The 20,520-nt window shown below is 37.2% G+C and overlaps 1 protein-coding gene across 1 annotated transcript; it reads left to right on the forward strand.

Moving 5' to 3' along the window:
• Positions 1 to 4,682: 4,682 nt before the first annotated feature.
• LOC121731313 lies at positions 4,683 to 18,403 on the forward strand. Its single transcript, XM_042120701.1, has 5 exons — positions 4,683 to 5,122; positions 8,918 to 9,018; positions 15,509 to 15,580; positions 16,273 to 16,377; positions 16,883 to 18,403. Exons 1-5 carry the CDS (start codon positions 4,963 to 4,965, stop codon positions 17,285 to 17,287), a joined length of 843 nt encoding a protein of 280 aa, XP_041976635.1. The 5' UTR covers positions 4,683 to 4,962; the 3' UTR covers positions 17,288 to 18,403.
• Positions 18,404 to 20,520: the final 2,117 nt, after the last annotated feature.

Here is a 20,520-nt window from a genome sequence, read left to right on the forward strand (position 1 = left end):
TCTGGTGTACAAAAATTTTTCCCCCCACCTCTCCAAGGGGTCAAAAGAGGGGGTAAGATTTTGTACCAAACTTTTTTCTTTAACACGAAAACTACTGATCCGATTTGAATACGGTTTTCGCAGATATATTTATCTTCTTCCAATTTAACATCTGGCTTATAAAGTTGTCCCCCCTCACCCCTCTAAGGGGACCAAAGAGGGGGTCAAATTTTGTATCAAACTTTTTGCTTCAATGGACTAACTTCATATTATTAACTGTATTTTCCAATTTAACATCTGGTGTATAAAATTTTTCCCCCACCCCTTTAAGGGGGCCGAAGAGGGGTCAGATATTGTATCAAACTTTTTTTTAACATGAAAACTACTGATCCGATTTGAATATGGTTTTCGCAGATATATTTGTCTTCTTCCAACTTCATATCTGGTGTATAAAATTTTTACCCCCCACCCCTCAAACGGACTAAAGAGGGGGCAGATTTTGTATCAAACTTTTTTCTTGAATAAACTTACATCATATTATAAACTGTGTTTTCCAATTTAATATCTGGTGTAAAAAAATTTTCCCCTCACCCCTTTTTGCAGGAATATTCGTATTATACACGATTTTCGAATTTCACGCGAGCGAAGCCGCGGGCAAAAGCTAGTTATCAATATAAAAAGTGGATAAAAACCTATTCTCAGGCCTAACGAATATTCATACAAAATTTCATTAAAATCGGTTGAGCCGTTTTGTAGGAGTTCGCGCACAAACACTGTGACACGAGATTTTTTTATATTAAAGATAGTATTATAATATTCCTTCTTTCTAATTAAGGTTAATATTTACGATGGGACACAAGGTCCAGTCTTTATCTGATATGTGAGTTTTATGATGTGCCAGACAAAGGGAAGCATACCATATTGTATAGGTAATAGTCGTTGTGTAAATATTATGTTATTTTATTAGTTATGACTTATGGGTTACTTAAAAACGATTATAATAATCAGTTTTATCTTAATATTGATAGGTATGGCAAAGTATACTTAAGTACTTTAATTTAATATGTTTTCGGGCCGCAATATGTTTACGGCGAAATTTCATTACCTACTATCGAAATTTTATCCCAGTAGTATTTTTATACGCCAGCAAAGCATTTTATTTCTTCTCATGTTTAAAACTTAACCGTGAGTTGGAAAACGCAATAAACAAAAACAACAAAATCTTTTCTTAAAACGAGTATTGTTATAAGCGATGGAACGTAACAAAGTAGGCATGTAATATATATGGATACTATAGATACAAATCTATATACAAGAATGTAAGATAGATAAGATGTACGATAGTATAGGGTGGTGTACGTTACGTTTAAAACCCCGTGAGTTGGAAAACGCAATAAACAAAAACAACAAAAAGTTTTCACAAAACGCGTATTGTTATAAACGAATCCTAAGGAACGTAACAAAGTATACGGCATGTATACTATACAAAGTTAAACAAGAATGTAAGATGTTTAAGATGGTATAGGATCGTGTGCAAGTGTCGCGGAGGAAGCCCCACGGAGACGGCTATTGATCGTCATCCGTCAGCGAGCGCCTATTGATTCGCCGCAATCTGCATCACCCGACCACCACAGACCGACTTATCGCTAACGTCGAATATTATGCTTTTTGTTAACATATTGCCTAATACATAGTTCGATAATATTCCCGCTACATAGTTCGAAATTCAAATCGTCATGCGTAATTACAGTCTGTCAAAAATGAGTATACGCAGTAGGTACAAAATTTTCTAAAAGTAGGTACTCACGCTCAAAAGGTGGTTTTTTCTCTTTGTATTTCCACAGATAACGTTTATGCACTTTAAATATGCACACCTTGCGCATTTTTACCGATTATAAAGGTTTTCATATTTTATAAGTGATTTTAAAATTGTGAACAGCGTCTACTCCTTGATACAAGCTAATAGATTTAGTAATTATTACGTGGGTATTTAAGTTTCAGTTTTTACCTGAGTAAAACGCAAGGATTGTACTATGTGTAACTAGGATTTTTAAACCCACAAACTCACAATTTTTTAAATACGTTGCTTATTGAAATAATTAATTGTAAGAACGGATATTAAAAAAATTAAAGTGTATTCGCAATTTTTGGGTCGTAGTTTCTCGAAACTAATATTGGCGAACTAAAATAAATGCACATAATTATTATAATAGGGGTGAAATACAAACACTGATTTGTCCTGTTATCAAGCGATATGAGTCATACTATGACTTATTCATACACATCTGATAATATTAAGGAAAAGGTTGTTTTGATCACTATTTTGAGGTTGGCACGTGTAGGTAATAAAGGTTACCACATTAAAATTATTTGTCCTTATGACAAAAGATAAAATTTATATATTTTTTTAATAAGTATAAACATTAAAAATATATAAATTTTATCATTAACTTTTTATATTTATTTTGGCGGTATTAGAACTCGCGACTCAGCGCGCTTGCGCTTTAACCGCAGAGCCAGTACGGCATCCTTTTGTCAGCTTACCGTCTTTCGCAATAATATTAATAAACTAGATGTTACTCGTTAAACTTCCTTCCTACTCATTTAATTGTATCCTTTCCTGGGACTCAAAGTATCTTCATACCTATTTAGAACAGTTTACAGGCTTAAGCGAGAAGACGTAACAGACAGACAAAAATATACTATTCGCATTTATAATATCAATAAGTATATGGATGTTAATTACATAACATTTTAATTGTTATGTATTGGAATTGTAACTGGAGCGCTAAATGCGTGTAGTAGATATCGATGGCAGGTTATGCTGTCAATTTATGCCAGAAACAGGTGCTCGTTCTATTGTATGACAAGAGAGACAGTTTAACGCTTAAATTGATAAACCTATGGAGAATTTGGTACTACGTATTGTGTTGTTTTATATTCTTTGTAATTGAGTGTAATTATTTAGAGAAATTATAGGTGTACTAGTTTTTAGTTACTCTACGTACAGCTAATATTAGCTAGACGACGAAGTAGGTAAGTTGCAAGGTTACAAAAAGAGTAATTGCTCATATGTTCTAAAATTTTATTTACCAACTTCATTCAATCATGTCTCAAACTTAAGTGATGTAATTGTAAAGTTTGAACAACAGTATAGATTATTAAAAGCTTATTATGTTGCACTAAATTATAATATTATGCAGCATACAATGCATAAAATGTTCTATTTAAAGTTCCATACAACTAACAAGAGTAATAAAGTTAATAAAACTTATACTCAAGCTAGGGTAAGGAACAAAGGGACAACGTGCTACGGCGTAGCGCGGCGTAGCTCGTAGACCTACGAGTACGTAGCAGGCGCTACGTCAGGGTTTTAGTCGATGCAGCGTGATGAGCCGTCTAAGATCTTTTGTCCTTTAGTACTTGAGAGACTTGAGGCATCAAAGTAGTATACTAATAATATGGTACTACTGAATATAATAGCAATAGCTAGATTTGTTTGTTTTATATTGAAACTGCGCAAGAGTTTTGTCAATAATTCTAAAACAAAACCTATAAATTATTTTATATTGCTGTTATTTCTTCATAAAGCTTCTTTAATTGAAATCTTTGGTATTTATTCTACTACTGCGATTTTTGTAACATTATTTCTTTTTATTAAAGAGCTTTGTCACTGAAGAAAAAGTCGTATATAAAATTATCCCACGATCCCCACTGCATTCAAATGTGACAATAAGAAAAAAGCACATTAAAAAATACAAATGAATTTTCTCTGCGAGCGTATCATAGCCCAGGTACTCAGGCGAGGGGTGAGCATGTCAAATCCTTTATAGCTCAATGCTCGGTACATTAATGAGAGAGTGCCTTATTCTCACGTTCCGACTACAGCCCACGGGGGAAGGAATACCCTCTTTCAAAATGTTAAACGAGACGAAAAAGATTCGAGTCTGAGCATACATTGTTTCGAACGAGATTTTTCGAACTTTTTTCGGCTCCATATTTGCGGCTCATTAAAATAATAACGAATCGACAAACATCATTAAACGCGTCGACAGTATCGGCGTTAAACAATACCGAACGTAATTTTTGAGCGTTATATTCAATTAAGGGACCAGGTTACGGCGCATAATGATAACGGTCGTCAGTTAAGGTCGATCGCGGACGATGTGGGTCACTGCCGCCGCCTGCCTACGCGGAATTCGATATAACTTTGCCCGACCCTAGCTACGATCACCTCACACCGTAACGGACCGACTTATCCTTTTTCCCAACCCCGACTAATTCGATGCGACCTAGGATGAACGGCCTTGAATAAAAATTCAAAAGTAATTTGAAATAACGGAAACGAATTCAATCGGGGCCGACGGATTTAAAACCGGCGGAGGAGCGAAAGCGCTCGGCGGGCAGGTGTTCGCAGATCGATAAATTATATTTAGCGTCCTGGCGAAAGTGTATACTAATTAATAGTGCAAAGTATTGATCAATTGTTTCACCATGGTTCTAAATATAAAATTTCGTGGAGGAAGACAAAGTTCGCGCGCAACACGCGGGGCGGGCGGCGGGTGCGGGCGGGTGGGGGCGGGCGGCGCGGAGCGGGCACGCGGTGCCGGCGTATCGATTCCGCGCCGCCTTCAGTCGGCGTCTGTCGAGCGCCGCGCTGCGCCGAGCCGCCGGCGAGCGGGCGTCGCCCCCCGCGCCCCGCCCCGCCCCGCCCCGCGCGCCGACTATCTCGCCGACGCCGGCAAACTCGACCGACCTCTTTTCGCTAGCTAACGTCGCAGCCGCGGCCGTTTCCCGCGAAACTGCGATCTCGATCCGCGGCGGCCGCACCGAACTTTGGAACTTTTCGGGGGACTTCTCGGGTGTGATGCGGTGGGGCCCGCCGGGGCTATGAGTTCTAGGGATGACCTGAGCACGTAGGGGATCGAGTGCGATGCGGAGCCGGTGCGGGAGCAGGCGGGCCCGGGCGGCGTAGGCGGCGCGATGGACTGCTGCGGGTACGGTTACCGCGGGCCGTACGGCTGGGAGGGCTACTGGCCAGCCGGCTACTGCGCGCCCGCGCACGAGCCCCCGCCCCCGCCCTACGCGCGCTACTACTACCCCCCGCACTATCCTCACCACGCCGAACATGCTATGTCTATGGGTTGGTACTCTTTTTCACTTCGGAGACTGGAAACCTGAATTATCTGTCCACGTCAAGAATCGCCGCACAAATGTCAAATGACATACCGATTCCATCAAAAACAAATTGGAAAAGTTTCAGCGGTCGGGCTACAGAAGCGACTCCTGCGCATTACTAAATCAATAACATTGCAAAATATCGTTCAGGTCTCGAGTCTCCCGCATTGTATTAGATGTACAACTTTATAAATTACTATTTATACAATTTAATACGAAACAAGATAAAAAATTTTTAATAAAAATAAATTACTAATTTCGTCAGCAAAGTTTTTAACAAAATGTATAGGATTGTACCTATACAATCCTATACATTTTGTTAAAAACTTTGCTGCAATATCCTAATATTGCAGCGTATGCAACATGTCATATTTGAAGATGTGTTAAATCTTTTTAAACTTTTTTGAATTTCGCTGCCGAAGTTGTGAAAGACTTCATGACTAAAAAGTCTATTTATTACTGCTAGTTTTTTTACTTTTCTACTGCAGCAACCCTATTATCGAAAACTGAACAGCTTTCTCTACAAACGCGTCCTACTAACCTCTTATTAAAAAAGTTTTTCTATCCTGCAGCAAACGTGGAGTTTAAAAAAGTTATTAGGTTCCACTTTAATTATTATATTAGTGCGTAAATATTATTAACTTAATGAATTTTGTACAAGTGTTTTAAAAATATTTACAACTTGTAATATACAAGTTGTAAATTATAAAAACTGAAATGATGTAAGATTTTTTAAAAGTTAATTTGTGCTATATCTTACAGTATTCGATTTCAAATGTTAATAAATAGTAGAGGTCAGTACATTTTATATCTTTACAGCGTAATAAATTATATTATGTAAATATTTTAAGCAGGAAACTATTTATCCACATGTCCTCGTAAATAATATTCTAAAATATAATAATATCATAATATGATTTACATGGTTTACGAGACTCTAAGTAAAACATAAGAATTATTATTTGAATTCGTTGTAAAATTATAGTATGTATATTTATTAAAGTTCCTTCTTTATTTTTAAAGTTATTTCTGCTATCGTTAAGGGGATCGAAGAAAATGATTTTTACATAGTTACATACTATACAATGTGCACTACAGCTGGTGTATTGAACTGTTGCATTATGGTAATTAGGTTAAAGCTTTAAATGAATATTATACAACGGCGCACAAGAAAATCAATTCACCTTCAGTGCTAATTCCTTGAGCGTAATTCAATTACAGCGGGCGGTATGTTTAATCGGCGCTGAGCGAGTTTGTTTACTAATATTACAGAGATCGGAATCCGCGCGCGTGGCGCAGGGACATTCTGAACAATGAAGAATAAGAATTAATGTTTACGTTTGGGCGGATTTCTCGACGTCTACGTCACGTGTCGATGGTGCGGCGGGCCGGGGGGTCGCGGGGGGCGGAGGGGGTCGCGGCGGGCCGGGGGGTCGGAGGGTCGCTCCACAGGTGGTCCCCCGGCCCCCCCGCCGGCGGGCGCGGGATTGATTGCCCGCACGGCGCACAGCCACTCTACATATTGACCGCGCGCCGGCACCGCGTCGCATCTCTCATGAACTTTACACAGCTACGTGAATACGAGCGCTCGAGTGCGCCGCGACAACGCCGAAGCCTTATGCTTCTAAAATCGATACGCAAAATTAAATCTCACAATATTTCAGAATCCAACCCTTTGGCTACATCATTTGAGGACTTTAACCAACATTTAAAAAGTAAAAACATCAAATCTCAAACATCATTACCATCACAGTAATTATGAACTGAATGTAACACACTCAAACATCACAAGATTACGATCACAGTAATCATGAACTGAATATAACACACTCAATTACGTAAAGGAAACATTGAAACGTTATCCTCGACAAACAAATTAAAACGGTCCGAGTGAGATCGTAAAAAAACAATTACGTCTGTGATTGTACATGCGATTAGACAGCAGCCGAGGAGTGAACGATTTATATGATAATAGTTGTTATCAAATATTAGCATAAGGGCGGGAAACGGGAGTATGCCGACACCCTGTATTTCGCGGAGCGTGTGCTCACGGCTCGCCAGTACGGAATCAATAACGACAAACGTGAGCTCGGGTTCACTGAAACCGTTTAAGCACTTCAAAAGTACTGAAATTATAAACTTATTATTTCCAACCCTGCACACAATAGAGCTTTGTAATTAATGTTGTTTTTATTTCTTTATTTTGTTTTTGTTTAATTTTTTGACCTTTCCACTTTCTAGGTATTCCTTTTGCGAACTCTTTAAAGTTGGTTTAATTGTTTTTCGACACAATTCAACGTTGAATCACAAAAAATAAGCAACAATAATTTAAAGGTGAAATATTATTTTAGAATGTTTATGCTTATGTAAAACGTTATTGTAAGGGGCAATAACTTATTCATTACATTTCATGCAAATATTTTATTTCATTTTTACTTTATTTAAAAAAACGATTAAGTTTAATTTGTACCTATAGTTACTGCTTATTTAGAATGTTCATAATGGTCAAAGAATGCACAATTACTATCAATTTAATAATTAGTATTATTAATGGAAGTTTAACCATAGTGTAATGACTTTACGCTGACATAACGCTGCAGCCTAATCGTACATTGGTTTTCACTCGGTTAGAACATCTTCCTTTTTACCTTCTTTTGGCCTTCTTAAATATTATGGCTGCAAGCCATAATATTTCTGCTGCTTGCGAGTTTCTTACGTTGGTTCTTCTCGCCGGGTTAGCTCCTAAACCGGTGGTAGGTACCAATTAGGACATTCTGATAGATGAAATTTCGAACCAATTAGAAATTAAACACATTTTTATTTCAATTTATTTCCTGTAGAGTCTAGCTATTAACTCATTATGTACTCATCAAGAGCACATGTATTAATCTAAGCACTAAATCTGGAAGAAACCATTAGCACTAAGTACCCATTTGTATAGTTTATTTTACAGTTTATATAGAATTAAGTTTTTTAGTTTACAAACTTAAATTCAATAAACACAAACTTTACACACACTTAAAATTTAATTTTAAGTTTGTATGAATAAAGAATTTTCTGTTCTACTCTATTATGGTTACGTATTATGGATATATCAAATCTAATCTAATCTAATATATAAATTTCTCGTACCGAGCATATCGGCTAGGGTTGAGAATTGAACAACATCTACTTTTTATATTGATAAGTGCATTTGTTTAATAAAATATAATAGTAAATTATTACAACTCGAGACTGACGGCGACCATTGTTTGTGCGATGGGATAGCGATGGACATTGAACGTTGCCATGGTGACATACTTATTTAGTCACTTCAATAAAATAATATGGGTGAAATACTTTATATGGCAAAACAACGTTTGCCGGAACAGCTAGTATATTATAAAATTCTCGTGTCACAGTGTTTGTGCGCGGACTCCTTCAAAACGGCTCAACCGATTTTTGAAAATTTTGTATGTAATATCGGAGAAGTTGATTCCTAGGCAGATGGGGGACCTACGTAGTTTGGTCGCGTTATGTCAAACACAGGCGACAAATCACAATTAACATTGAATTGACATGATCCGACCAAACGATTGATTCCCAGGCAGTTGACAGACCAACGTGGTCTGTCAACTGCCTGGGAATCAATTTCCTTGATGGTACATTCGTTAGGCCCGAGAATCTACTTTTTATATTGATACTAGAAATAATTGATATGGCAAAACAGCGTTTGCCGGGTCAGTTAGTAGTATAATTTATAATATTATGGTTGTTTCAGAGTACGGCGCGTACGCGGTGAAGGAGAGTCGCGCGCGGCGGGTACTGTCGCGTAGAGAACGCGCCCACCTCGCCGCACAACATGTGCCCCTGCCGCATACGGTACGACTGTACTTGTTAATAGCCACCTAGTTGAATTTTTAGTCAAATGAATGCCTAGGCCGATCATGAGTCAAGACAGCGCAAAGAAATACTTGTATTTGTTTGCAAACATTTCACATTTAGGTAATTTGACTAGTCAATTTGATGTTTAGGTCGTTTTGACTCTTGAGTTCCTACCGAAAACAAATAATATAAAAATACTAAGAATCTCTTATCTTTATTACTGGCCAAGATCTAGACTTGTAACTAATTTAAACAATTCACGTACCTAAATATTCTCCTGAAATGTTTACTTTGTGTTGGTGTTGTACCTTAAAATCGGGTGGTAAATTAAAGTGGACGGCTGCAAAATATTTCTTTATTAACTTTTGCGCGGTGCTCCTGTCAGCCAAAATACAGCATCTCACAAAAACTGTATTTTCTCAGCAAAAAGAAGCCTAAGTTATTTTTTGGTAAATCATAACATATATATAACTATAATCGTTTAGTAGTTTTTACGTAAAAGAGTAACATTTCTCTATAATATATTCATCTATCTAGATTCACATTTATTTTTATAGGAGTGTAGTTTATTTTAGACATCTTATCATAAAAGAAATTTACAAAACCATCTTGCGAACAAAAGCAATAATAGATAATTACTAAACTATCTTTATTAATTTTAGTTTGTAGATAGTACCTATTTTATTTTATTTTATTAAACAAACTTATCTACTATTACGCGATAACCGAATACAGAAGATAGTTACAGGAACTTAAACATTACAACACAATTAATTTAACAACAATTTACCCTTAATAGCACAGTAAGTATAATTAGCAAATCTATTTATATACAATAATACACTATGTCAGAAGACAAAATGCAGCTCTTGTGAATTCCCTTAGTATAGTAGTAACAAAGCTTGGTATTAAAATATCTGATAATAATTTATAATATTAAACTATAATAATTAAGAAATAAAATATCGTTTAAATTGTTAACTAGACGTGAGAAAATATTATATTACTCATTTGTATCAATATACAGTAACATTTATTAATATTAGGCTATAATAAAATAATTTACAATCGTGTCAAAATATTAGTACTTTTATAGACGTTTCGTGTAAATGGCTAATATTTCGGCAAATGTACGAAAGGGCTAACCTAATTCTATCATTAATTAGCTGAGTGTTCATTTCTTGTAAATAACGTGATATATCATAACTCTCGTTTTCCGAAAAATGAAATTTCCAGTAATTCATTAGGCGTGTATCGCATAAATGGGACAATCCAATAAGCGCAATGGCATGGAGTAGTGACAAAAGATACGAAATATACGTACAACTGAATAAGCTTCTTAATGTTCGTCGCTCATAATAATCCCTAATACATTGTGGTTTACTTTATGACTGAAATTATTTTTAGGGAAAAAATTATAGGCACTGCGTTACGTAGGTACATGCTACATAGTATAAGTATAGTTATAATATGTATTTAGGGAATATTGATAATATTATAATATTATGATGACTGAAATTATTACTGACTAGATAAGATAGAAAAGTATCCTGTGTCATTTCTCGGGACTCAAAATACCTCCATGCCAAATTTCAGCAAAATCAGTTCAGCGGTCAGGGCGTGAAGAGATAACAGACAGATCGACAGGCAGACAGACAATATTAGTATGGATTTTACTAATTTTCCTTAACTGGTAACTCCTAATATTTTAGTAAATGAAATTCGTACTGAATGAGCGATATAAAAGTTTAAAGTATAGACTTTTAATTAATTCAGGATATGCATTAGATTATTCATAATGTAAGAAGACGTCTAGGTCTCTATCAGTGACTTCACTTAGATTAGCTCCTGTTTTAATTCATGCAAATTTGAGTAGAGCAGTTTTGTACGAGGGGTTTTATAAAACGTCTCAATAGTGAAGTGAATCTGAGCGTTATAAAGTTAACGCTCTCAAAGTAAGTGAGCAGTAAATAATTTTATGAAATAATTCTCAGAAGTCGCCATAAAACACGATTTGAATATGAAACAGAACGCTTAAGAGTTAGAGAGTGAAAGGCATTCATGTTTGTACACAAAGTTAAATAAGTTCGGCTCGTGAGAACTGTCGCTGAACATTTCTATGAATAGAATCATATTTTGGTTAGTTTATCTATATCTTATATATAAAAATGGATTTTCAAAAACGGCTGAACGGATTGAGCTGATTTTAGTTTTAAAATATTCGTAGAAGTCCAGGGAAGGTTTTAAAGTGACACGAAGTTCACCGGGACAGCTAGTCTTATACATAAAAATGGATTTTCAAATGTGTTAGTCGCGCTACAACTCGAAAACGGTTGAACGGATTGGGCTGATTTTAGTCTTAAAATATTCGTAAAAGTCCAGGGAAGGTTTTAAAGTGACACGAATTTCACCGAGACAGCTAGTCTATATATATAAAAATGGATTTTCAAATGTGTTAGTCACGCTAAAACTCGAAAACGGCTGGACGGATTGAGCTGATTTTAGTCTTAAAATATTCGTAGAAGTCCAGGGAAGGTTTTAAAGTGACACGAAGTTCATCGGGACAGCTAGTATTATATAAAAATTGATTTTCAATTGTGTTAGTAACGCTAAAGCTCGAAAACGGCTGAACGGATTGGGCTAATTTTAGTCTTAAAATATTCGTACAAGTCCAGGGAAGGTTTTAAAGTGACACGAAGTTCACCGGGACAGCTAGTCTATATATATAAAATGGATTTTCAATTGTGTTAGTAACGCTAAATCTCGAAAACGGCTGAACGGATTGGGCTAATTATAGTTCTAAAATATTCGTAGAAGTCCAGGGAAGGTTTTAAAGTGGCACAAAGTTGACCGGGACAGCTGTTATTATTATAATTTTGGTCTGTGCGAGATATAGGTGCAATTTCTAGTGATACTCCCAATACTTCAGTTCTACTCAAATAAAAATACGTAAGAATGTTAGTTATTGGAGTATTCATAAAAATCGGCCGAGTGCGAGATGGACTCGCGCCCGAAGGGTTCCGTACTATTATATAACAAAAATAGCCAAAAAATTGTGTATTTTGTATTAAAATAAAGCCAACTACGAGAGTGAAATATTACGCGAAACATGATATGGCTAATTATGAAACGTTCAAAGCACAAATTTTCAGTTCATAAATAGCACCCTTTTATACCCTTCATCCTAATAAATGCCTAATAAAATTAACATATTGTGTCGACAATCCTTCAATCTTAGACCCAACATCAAACGGGAGGGTACCGCGCTAACGATGATGACGGTGCGGAGGTAATGAGCTGGCTGTCAGCGGTTGATTTTCCGAGTATCTTGGGCGGGAAGCGGTAAGGGCCTTGTCATACAGGCGGTTGGCAAGCGCATTAAAGGCGGAGCGGGCGGGACGAGTACGTCGCGGATGCGTAGCGAACTCGCGATAAGGGATAGCTGCGTTATGTGCTTTGTAAAGTCGCTGCAAATACGCGATGTAAAAGTTGTGTATCCGTTACATATCCGCGACGTGCGGTCGCAGCATATTAACGACATAGTCGCTACGCTATAGAGCGGTTCCAAGTGAGGATAGCCTAATCACTTGGAAGCTGATCGAACGCAGTGCCAGCAGTAGTGACATTACATGTTTCTATGAGCGTGCATGAAATTCCCTCCGTAGCTAGCGACATGAAGTTCTCATACAAACTCAGAAACCAGACCTATCGCTATGACACATCGTCTGTTGCTGCCTGGGAGTCGGGTTCCAACGGGTAGCGTGCTAGTTCAGACAAAGTAGAAACCGTTTTGCGTGCAGAAACCGAGCAAGGTTAGGTGTGAACGTTGTAATAAAACGTCTTTGTAATAAGGTGCGAGTTTATAAGGCACGGATCTAAGCCGCACGATTTCCGTTGTGTCTAAACCATAAAGTTAATATACCTAGCGGAATAGAGAAACAAAGGCCTGAGCAAGAGAGATGTCACTATCTGTAACACTGCGTGGTGAAAAGAGACGTGTGATACATGACAGCAGCACTCTTTTTTTGACGTCCAGTCGGCACGTGCCACACGTTGACAATTTAATCTCATAGAAATCATGTTCAATTATGCTTGTGTAAGTGTATACGTACACATATTTTTACACACAGATGAAACCAATTTCGGTTTCGTTTGACAGCTCGAGATTGTTGCTCTATTCCGCTAGGTATATTACTTTATGGTCTTAACTGGGGCTAAATTCGTTCGCCAACCGTTAGTATGATAAGGCCCTTACCGCCTAAGCGGCAGGCGGTAAGCGGCAAGCGACGAGCGGCGAGCGCGCTGATCGATAAGTCACGTGGCGCGCCGCTCGATACTACCGCAAATCTCCCGCCACTACCCGACTACCGCGGTTAGTTCAAGGTTCATATATATCACTCCTAATGAGCTGTGCTATCAGCCTGCATACGACTAAATACCTTAGATATATTTAAAAATAATTTAAAATTCTGCGACTTGCAAATATCTGGATTATCTTTAAATCGATATAAAATAATATTTTTTCAGAAATATTTTCAACAAAATCTAATGACTGAGTATTTTTTCCAAATAAAATTTTGAGTTTGTTCGCTTGAGTAAACTTCTAAATCTAGAAGTCATAAATAATAAGAAACTTTCATATCTGCGCTTCTTCAACGTGCTTATTTCAAACTTCGCCGAAACAATGCAAATTAATTGAAGGCATCGGCGAGTTGAAGTGTCAAAAAAGTTTCACGCGATTTTCCAAGTGCTTAGTTAGCTAAAGGTGATGGATGCAGTAGCTGCAACGCAGAAGTGTGGAGACTAGAGGGAGTGACGGACATCGATCGCAACCTCGTTCCGTCGGCCCCCTTTCCCCACCGCCCCCACCCCGCACCGCCCCCCGCCGCCCCGCACCGCCCCCGCACCCACCACGGAGCGCCGCACAGCTTAGCATACGTATAATGCAAGCCAGCTATGTTACGTATACTTTAACGCTTTCATTGCCGAGAATTGTTATTATATCAACAAGTTATTTTGATATCACTTATCGCTTTATATTCGACGTCTTGTATTTTATAGGGGAGTATAATTTTTTGTTAGCGGTACACACTTCTTTAGTAGACAGTCAAACTTTTATTGTAACTATTGCAAAACTTATTATTTCAGTCTTCCATTTTAAAACTTGAACTGGTCCCTGAATAGATAAAAACAAATCTTTAGGGTATTTTTCTGTTACTTTGATTTAGTTGGTTATTTAAAAGTGAAAAAAAAAATAATATTCAAATTGAATATTGATTGAAATTATGCCTTTATGATAATTATGTATTTAATATTACTTTAGAAATTGTTACTTTAAAAATATTAAAATTATTTAAGTGACATATCCAAACTTTAGGAGAATTCAAGTATATAATATAACCACTTTCAGAGCGTCATACAAAGAAGCTCCTTTAGAGACAACACTAATTAGAGAAGTATTGCAGCAGTTATTGTCATTTCAAACAGTCGTATTACACACGGTAACTAGCATTAGTCGTACGTACAGACAACTCATAAATCGATAGCTATTCGCTAAAGTGCGATTGCCGCACGTTTCCTAATCAAGGACAAATTATATACTAATACGAGCTTTTGCCCGCGGCTTCGCTCGCGTTAAGAAGTATTATTATATACAAACTTTCATCCCCTACTTTGGGGTTGGAATTTATCAAAATCCTTTCTTAGCGGATGCCTACGTCATAACATCTACCTGCATGCCAAATTTCAGCCCGATCTCTCCAGTGGTTTGGGCTGTGCGTTGATAGATCACCATGTCAGTCAGTTACCTTTGAGTTTTATATATGTATATAGATTTCATTGTGTTTACTGCAAAAATAATTAAATACAAGCTTTATTAATGAAAAAAAAATGTGTCCTAATGCAACAAAAAACGGTATACTTTTTTTTTTGAAAACTATCAAAACCTTTACTTACGCACTGAAACTTTATTGTAATTATTTGTGATTTACATTACCTTTAAAGTCTACAACAGAAATAGCTCTTAATTATATCCATACTAGCTACTTCCCGCGACTTCGTCCGCGTCCACGTCAATTTTATTTTCGCAATTTTTTTTAAATAAAAAGTATTCTATATTACTTCTGATAACTCCAAGAGTATGTGTACAAAGTTTCACGATGATTCGTTTAATAGTTTTTGCGTGAAAGCGTAACAAACATCCACTCTTTCACATTAATTTATAATAATATATAAGTAAGGATAACTAGATGATTGCGCATAAATCGTAAAATTTTCCGGGGTAAAAAGTATTCTATATCCTTCCCCGAGACTCAAAGTATCTCCATACCAAATTTCATCAAAATCAGTTCAGCGATTTGGGCGTGAAGAGGTAACAGACAGACAGACAAATATACTTTCGCATTTATAATATTAGTATGGATAACTTTAGAAACTCTACAATAGAGTCTCTAAATTATAATATTAAAAACGTGTCTCTAATTTCCAGCCACCATTAGAATGCGGGATGAACTCTCGAGGGCCTCCGTACTGCGAGCCTCCGATGTGGCCTCACTTTCAGGTACAACAATTAATTCATAATACATCCCTTTTCCGACCCTACGGGCTACGAGTGAGCGCTTTGAGTTTCGTACCATTTACGTATAGTACCACTCTAATCTTTATTGTCAGTGCATAAAGTATTGTTATGTTTATTTTTAATTTGTCATTAGCAGGAATATTATGGATCTACGTAAAATATCCTTTTACAATATTTGAAAGTGTGTGTATGGTGCATGTCGTGAGGTTTGTTGTGTTATGAGATAGAGCTCAAAATTAAATTAATGAAACGGGTAAAGAAAATTTTACATTAAATTTTATGTCTATGTCATAATTAAAAATGTTTGGAGCCAAAATTGTACCTAACTAGACTTTCTTCTACTCAGTCTTATATGAAATTTCAAGGGAAAATAAATACTTATACGTTTTTGTAATTGACAATGACATCACAATATAATTAAAACATTCATACTTAATAATTCTACTTTTCAAGGACATTGTATGATTTTGTTATCAAAATAACAAACATATAAATAACAATAACGTCATGGGGTCACCGAAAACCATGCCTCGCAAATCATCTGAATGGTCTATAAACTGCTTACCTGCCAAAATATTGTTAGTCAATGTTTTGCTTCTTTTTAATGTTATTATTCTGTGATATTACCATTTTATTTTGTTATGTTTAAACAATTTATTATTTGAACGTTACAGCAGGGTATGTCGGGCGTGGGCGGCTGGAACGGCATGGGCGGCGCCTGGGGCAGGTCCGCCTGCCGGGAACCGATGCGCTACGCTCCCGACTGTCGCCTATTGAAGGTTTGTTCACTTATATTATATGGGTATTCCGTATAGGCAATACACTTAAAGCCAAAACAAATGACGGCTATTGGCGAATCCGGAAGAATGCCGAAATTGAAGAACTGGTGGCCCAACTCAATATAATCGGAGAAACAAAGGCTCACCGACTCCGTTGGCTGGGCCACGTGGAAAGAATGGGAGAGGATCGCGGGGTAAAAAGAGCGTATAAGGGCCGTCCAACAGGCCGTCGTCCTGTTCGACGCCCCAGGTATCGCTGGAGAGATGCTGTTGAGGCTGACCTGCGTGACCTTCAAGTCAGTAACTGGCAGGAGGTGGCGCAGGACAGGGCTCAATGGCGGAAGCTCATTTCGGAGGCCAAGATCCACTTTGGGTCGCTGAGCTAGCGGAGTTAGTTAGTTGAGTTAGTTAATACACTTAAATAAGATACGAATATGAAGCCGTTGTATATAAAAATTGTATGTTAATAAACAAGTAGGTCAATGATTGTTATGTAACTTTTCAGGGTAATATGCACCCTCAAGCCTGCGCTCAGGACGGAGCTCCCCACTACAACTCTTACGACCTGCCGTACAACGGCGAGGCCAAGGTGAAGTGTGCGCCCGCGGAGCAGGCCCGGGTGCCCGACCCCGTCCGGCCGGCGCCCGACCGGGAAAGCCTCTACGAGCGCCCCCGGCCCCCGACTCCCGAGAAGCGGCCCCCCGTCGTGCCGCTGCCAGCCTTCCAGCAGGCCTTCGGCTCCACCGAGATCGGCAAGTTCGCCGAGGCGTTCAGCCGCGCCGATGCCGCGCACGACGCCGACGACGCCGAGACCTTCGCCTTCGACCCCTTCGACGACTGGGACGGCGCGCCCGAGCCGCAGTGGCTGCAGCCCCCGCCCCGGGAAATCAAGTGCGAGGACAACTTCTGATCGTGGAGTCGCGTCTAGTGCTATTTTTGGGCGATCCCGCCCCTAGTTAATTAGTCGAATCCTAGTTCCACCACCGCGTTGCCAAAATGAGTGCTGACCTCGAGTGTGTAGCGATGTCGTACTAGAATGTGATACGAAATTTTTAATGTTTACGAAGTCATCTAGTAGTGGTGTGCGTTCGAATTCATATATTATATATAAAGTAGATCAAATATGATTTCCCCTCGTTAGTTGTAGACGGACCTTCGGAGACGACGTCGACGCGGGCGGGAGCCAAAGGACCCGTCGATATTGAGTTAAAACAGAGTAAAACACGATTTAATGTGCCTTTAATCGGAAAATCAGTCGCAGCGCGCGGCGCTCTCTGCTCTACGCCGCTTTGTATATCGATATCATAACTACAATAGCAATATAGGGACCAACGTTTAGACAAATATACACAACCCTGTCGCGTGCACGACCTACACGCAGCGAGCTCAACGAAAACGTGTATAAACAGGAGATTTATTGAAAATTGTAGTGCGATTAAACGTAGCTAGAAACGAATAAAATAGAGCAGAAAAATTAAACCATTCTCTTTAGTTCCAGAAAGATCTCGGAAATTTATCATAAACGACGTCGAATATGAGTCGGTTAAAAGTATAATTGAATAACGATAAGTCTATTTTAAATTAAGGTTATTAGAATGGTGGCTATTAATAAGAGTATTGGCTAACTAATAATTATATTAAATGTAACTATAGTGTGAGGTATTACAGTCGCAGAACTCGTATGTAACTCGTCTGTAAGGGTATATCAAAGCCGACCGTACCAGAGACGCCGCGCGAACATAACTTTAACCCTTAAAATTTTAATGAGCGTTGAGAGAGTCCTGTAAGTATACTTAGGTAGTTAAATTTATAAAGAGATTACCTATGAAATAAAGGCATTTTAATTAAATAATAATTAGGGGGTCCAATAATAAGAATAATACAAATAGAAGAATATTCTGGTATCTTCTATAAACATACAATTTTACTTTTCAAAAATTTTAGACGCATTCTCTTTTTATGATTGGACCTACTTTACGACAGTTTAATTAAAAAAATCGTTTATCTTGTAAAAATTTATATTATACTTTGGATCTGCTAATCGAACTTTTCATTTTTAAACTGTTTTTGCGGGAAAGAAAAAGTAATAATTTTATTATTCTTATGGACAGCTATTGCTTACATCCTAAATTATATGCGTGGACACTAATTAGTATCAGTTACTGTGTTTTGACTTGTTTTAGTCATGTTAGTACACTTATATTATTCGATAGTTATATTTAATGCATCTCTTTATCTTAGAATGAGAATTTACTGTAAAGTTCTGTTCCACGTAATCTTTAGACTTCCATTTTTCTAAACTAGAAATAATATTTCCATAACATTTTCAAATCTAAAGTGTTCACACATTATCGTGTGTCCATTTCATTTAAATGAATATCTGAAACCTTTGTAAAATTCCAAAATAATATTTTCTTTGGATAATTGATCTGAATGGACGAATTAACCGTATTAACAAATACTTCCATTGGTCTTCGTTGTAACAAAAACCTGTAAGTGTTCGTGTCTCAACTTTTCGAAAAAAAAACCGCAAAATTAATGGAGTGCCTTATGTAATTAATATGATATGGAGTTAGGTGGAAAAATTATTCTAGTCTAATTTGATGAAACACCATATAGTTAATAGCATATATTTAAACCTCTTTTGAACCGAGTATTTCTTGAGTAGATGTGATATACTTATTTAATGTTATATGACGTATACATGTAAGAACGATGATATTTAAAATGAAGATTTAGTGTTCGTGTGCGCTAAAGTTTAAACAATAGAAGTTTATGAATATATATTATACAAATTAATATGTTATATTTATAAGAGTTTTATTTGTGTATTAATAGAGATGATAGGTTATCATTTCGTTTATTTAATTTGACCTGTTGCGTTAACTGAATGTTTGTTGACAACCTAATGTTGGATTACAAATGAATAGAGTAGGTTAATAGTTAATATTTAGTCAAAGTTAAAGTTTAGTCATGTTTCACTGCTAGCTTAGCATATCATGGACGGCCGAAAAATCGCGGGGTAATCATCGGGTGAATTAAAATGTATTAATAAATGGTTCCTCTTCACGTTGTACCATGATGAATAATATTGATTGGCACAACTTGCGATGCTATCTACAGTATGCGCAATCTATATTCTATGTCAATCATGGGCGATTACAAATATGTCCATTGTCTATCTCCAGGTTCGTAATCGCTTTTTTTCCATCATGGGCCAATGTCGAAAGGTTGTATGGAAATGTCAAATACTGGATGTTATAGTCTTGTGAAACATTCGTCGACTAAACGTGTTTTCGATAGACAATTCAAGATTTTTTAAGCACGATATGTGTTTTTATTACTCACATAAAATAGTTTACCAGGCTCAAATAATGCAAAGGAGATACAAAATACAGGTAAAATGATGTTACGACCGCACTGTTGCAAGTTTTGACTACATGTATCCAGTAGATATTCTTCTGGTAAGCAAGCTGATTCTATGACCTAAACTATGAGACAAGCCACCACACTTCATATTTAATATGTTAAAAGTCATAATAAACATAAACATGTGAGACTCGGCCTCATGATTTAGATCGTAGTTTCAACTAAATCTAAGAATTGACGTATGTGTATTGCGCTAGTACGGCTATAACATCAGCACTATTATTTGAGCTCGGCTTCCAAATAGGATATATTTGGTTATACAAGAAGTAGTCTGTGCCACATAATATAATGTATATACAATATACATCTCCGTAGATAGTCCTATTGTTATTTATTTAAGTACTAGGGATTTATAATTTTTACTGTAGACTATGTACAGAACGTAATTTAAAATATTATAAGTGTTTCACATAATATAGAGCTTCCCATTCTACGGTCCCACAATTTTGTCTACCACCAATGGTTATTATTTAAAAGTACTTTTGTGACGGTATTGTTTCTGATCCTGAACTTTCCATAATTTTGAAGTAGTGAATTGTTAAAACTAATGCACGATTGTCTTAAGGCTCCTCTTCACGTTGGACAATGATGGATATCCATGATTGTCATGATGATAGTACATTTGACGTCGATCATGGGTAATTAAAGACGAATATGCCCTTGACACGTTTATGATCGCCTGTATTTGTCCATCATAGCCGACGTGTAGAGGCC

This window comes from Aricia agestis, chromosome 10, assembly GCF_905147365.1.
Source record: "Aricia agestis chromosome 10, ilAriAges1.1, whole genome shotgun sequence".
Taxonomy (NCBI): domain Eukaryota; kingdom Metazoa; phylum Arthropoda; class Insecta; order Lepidoptera; family Lycaenidae; genus Aricia; species Aricia agestis.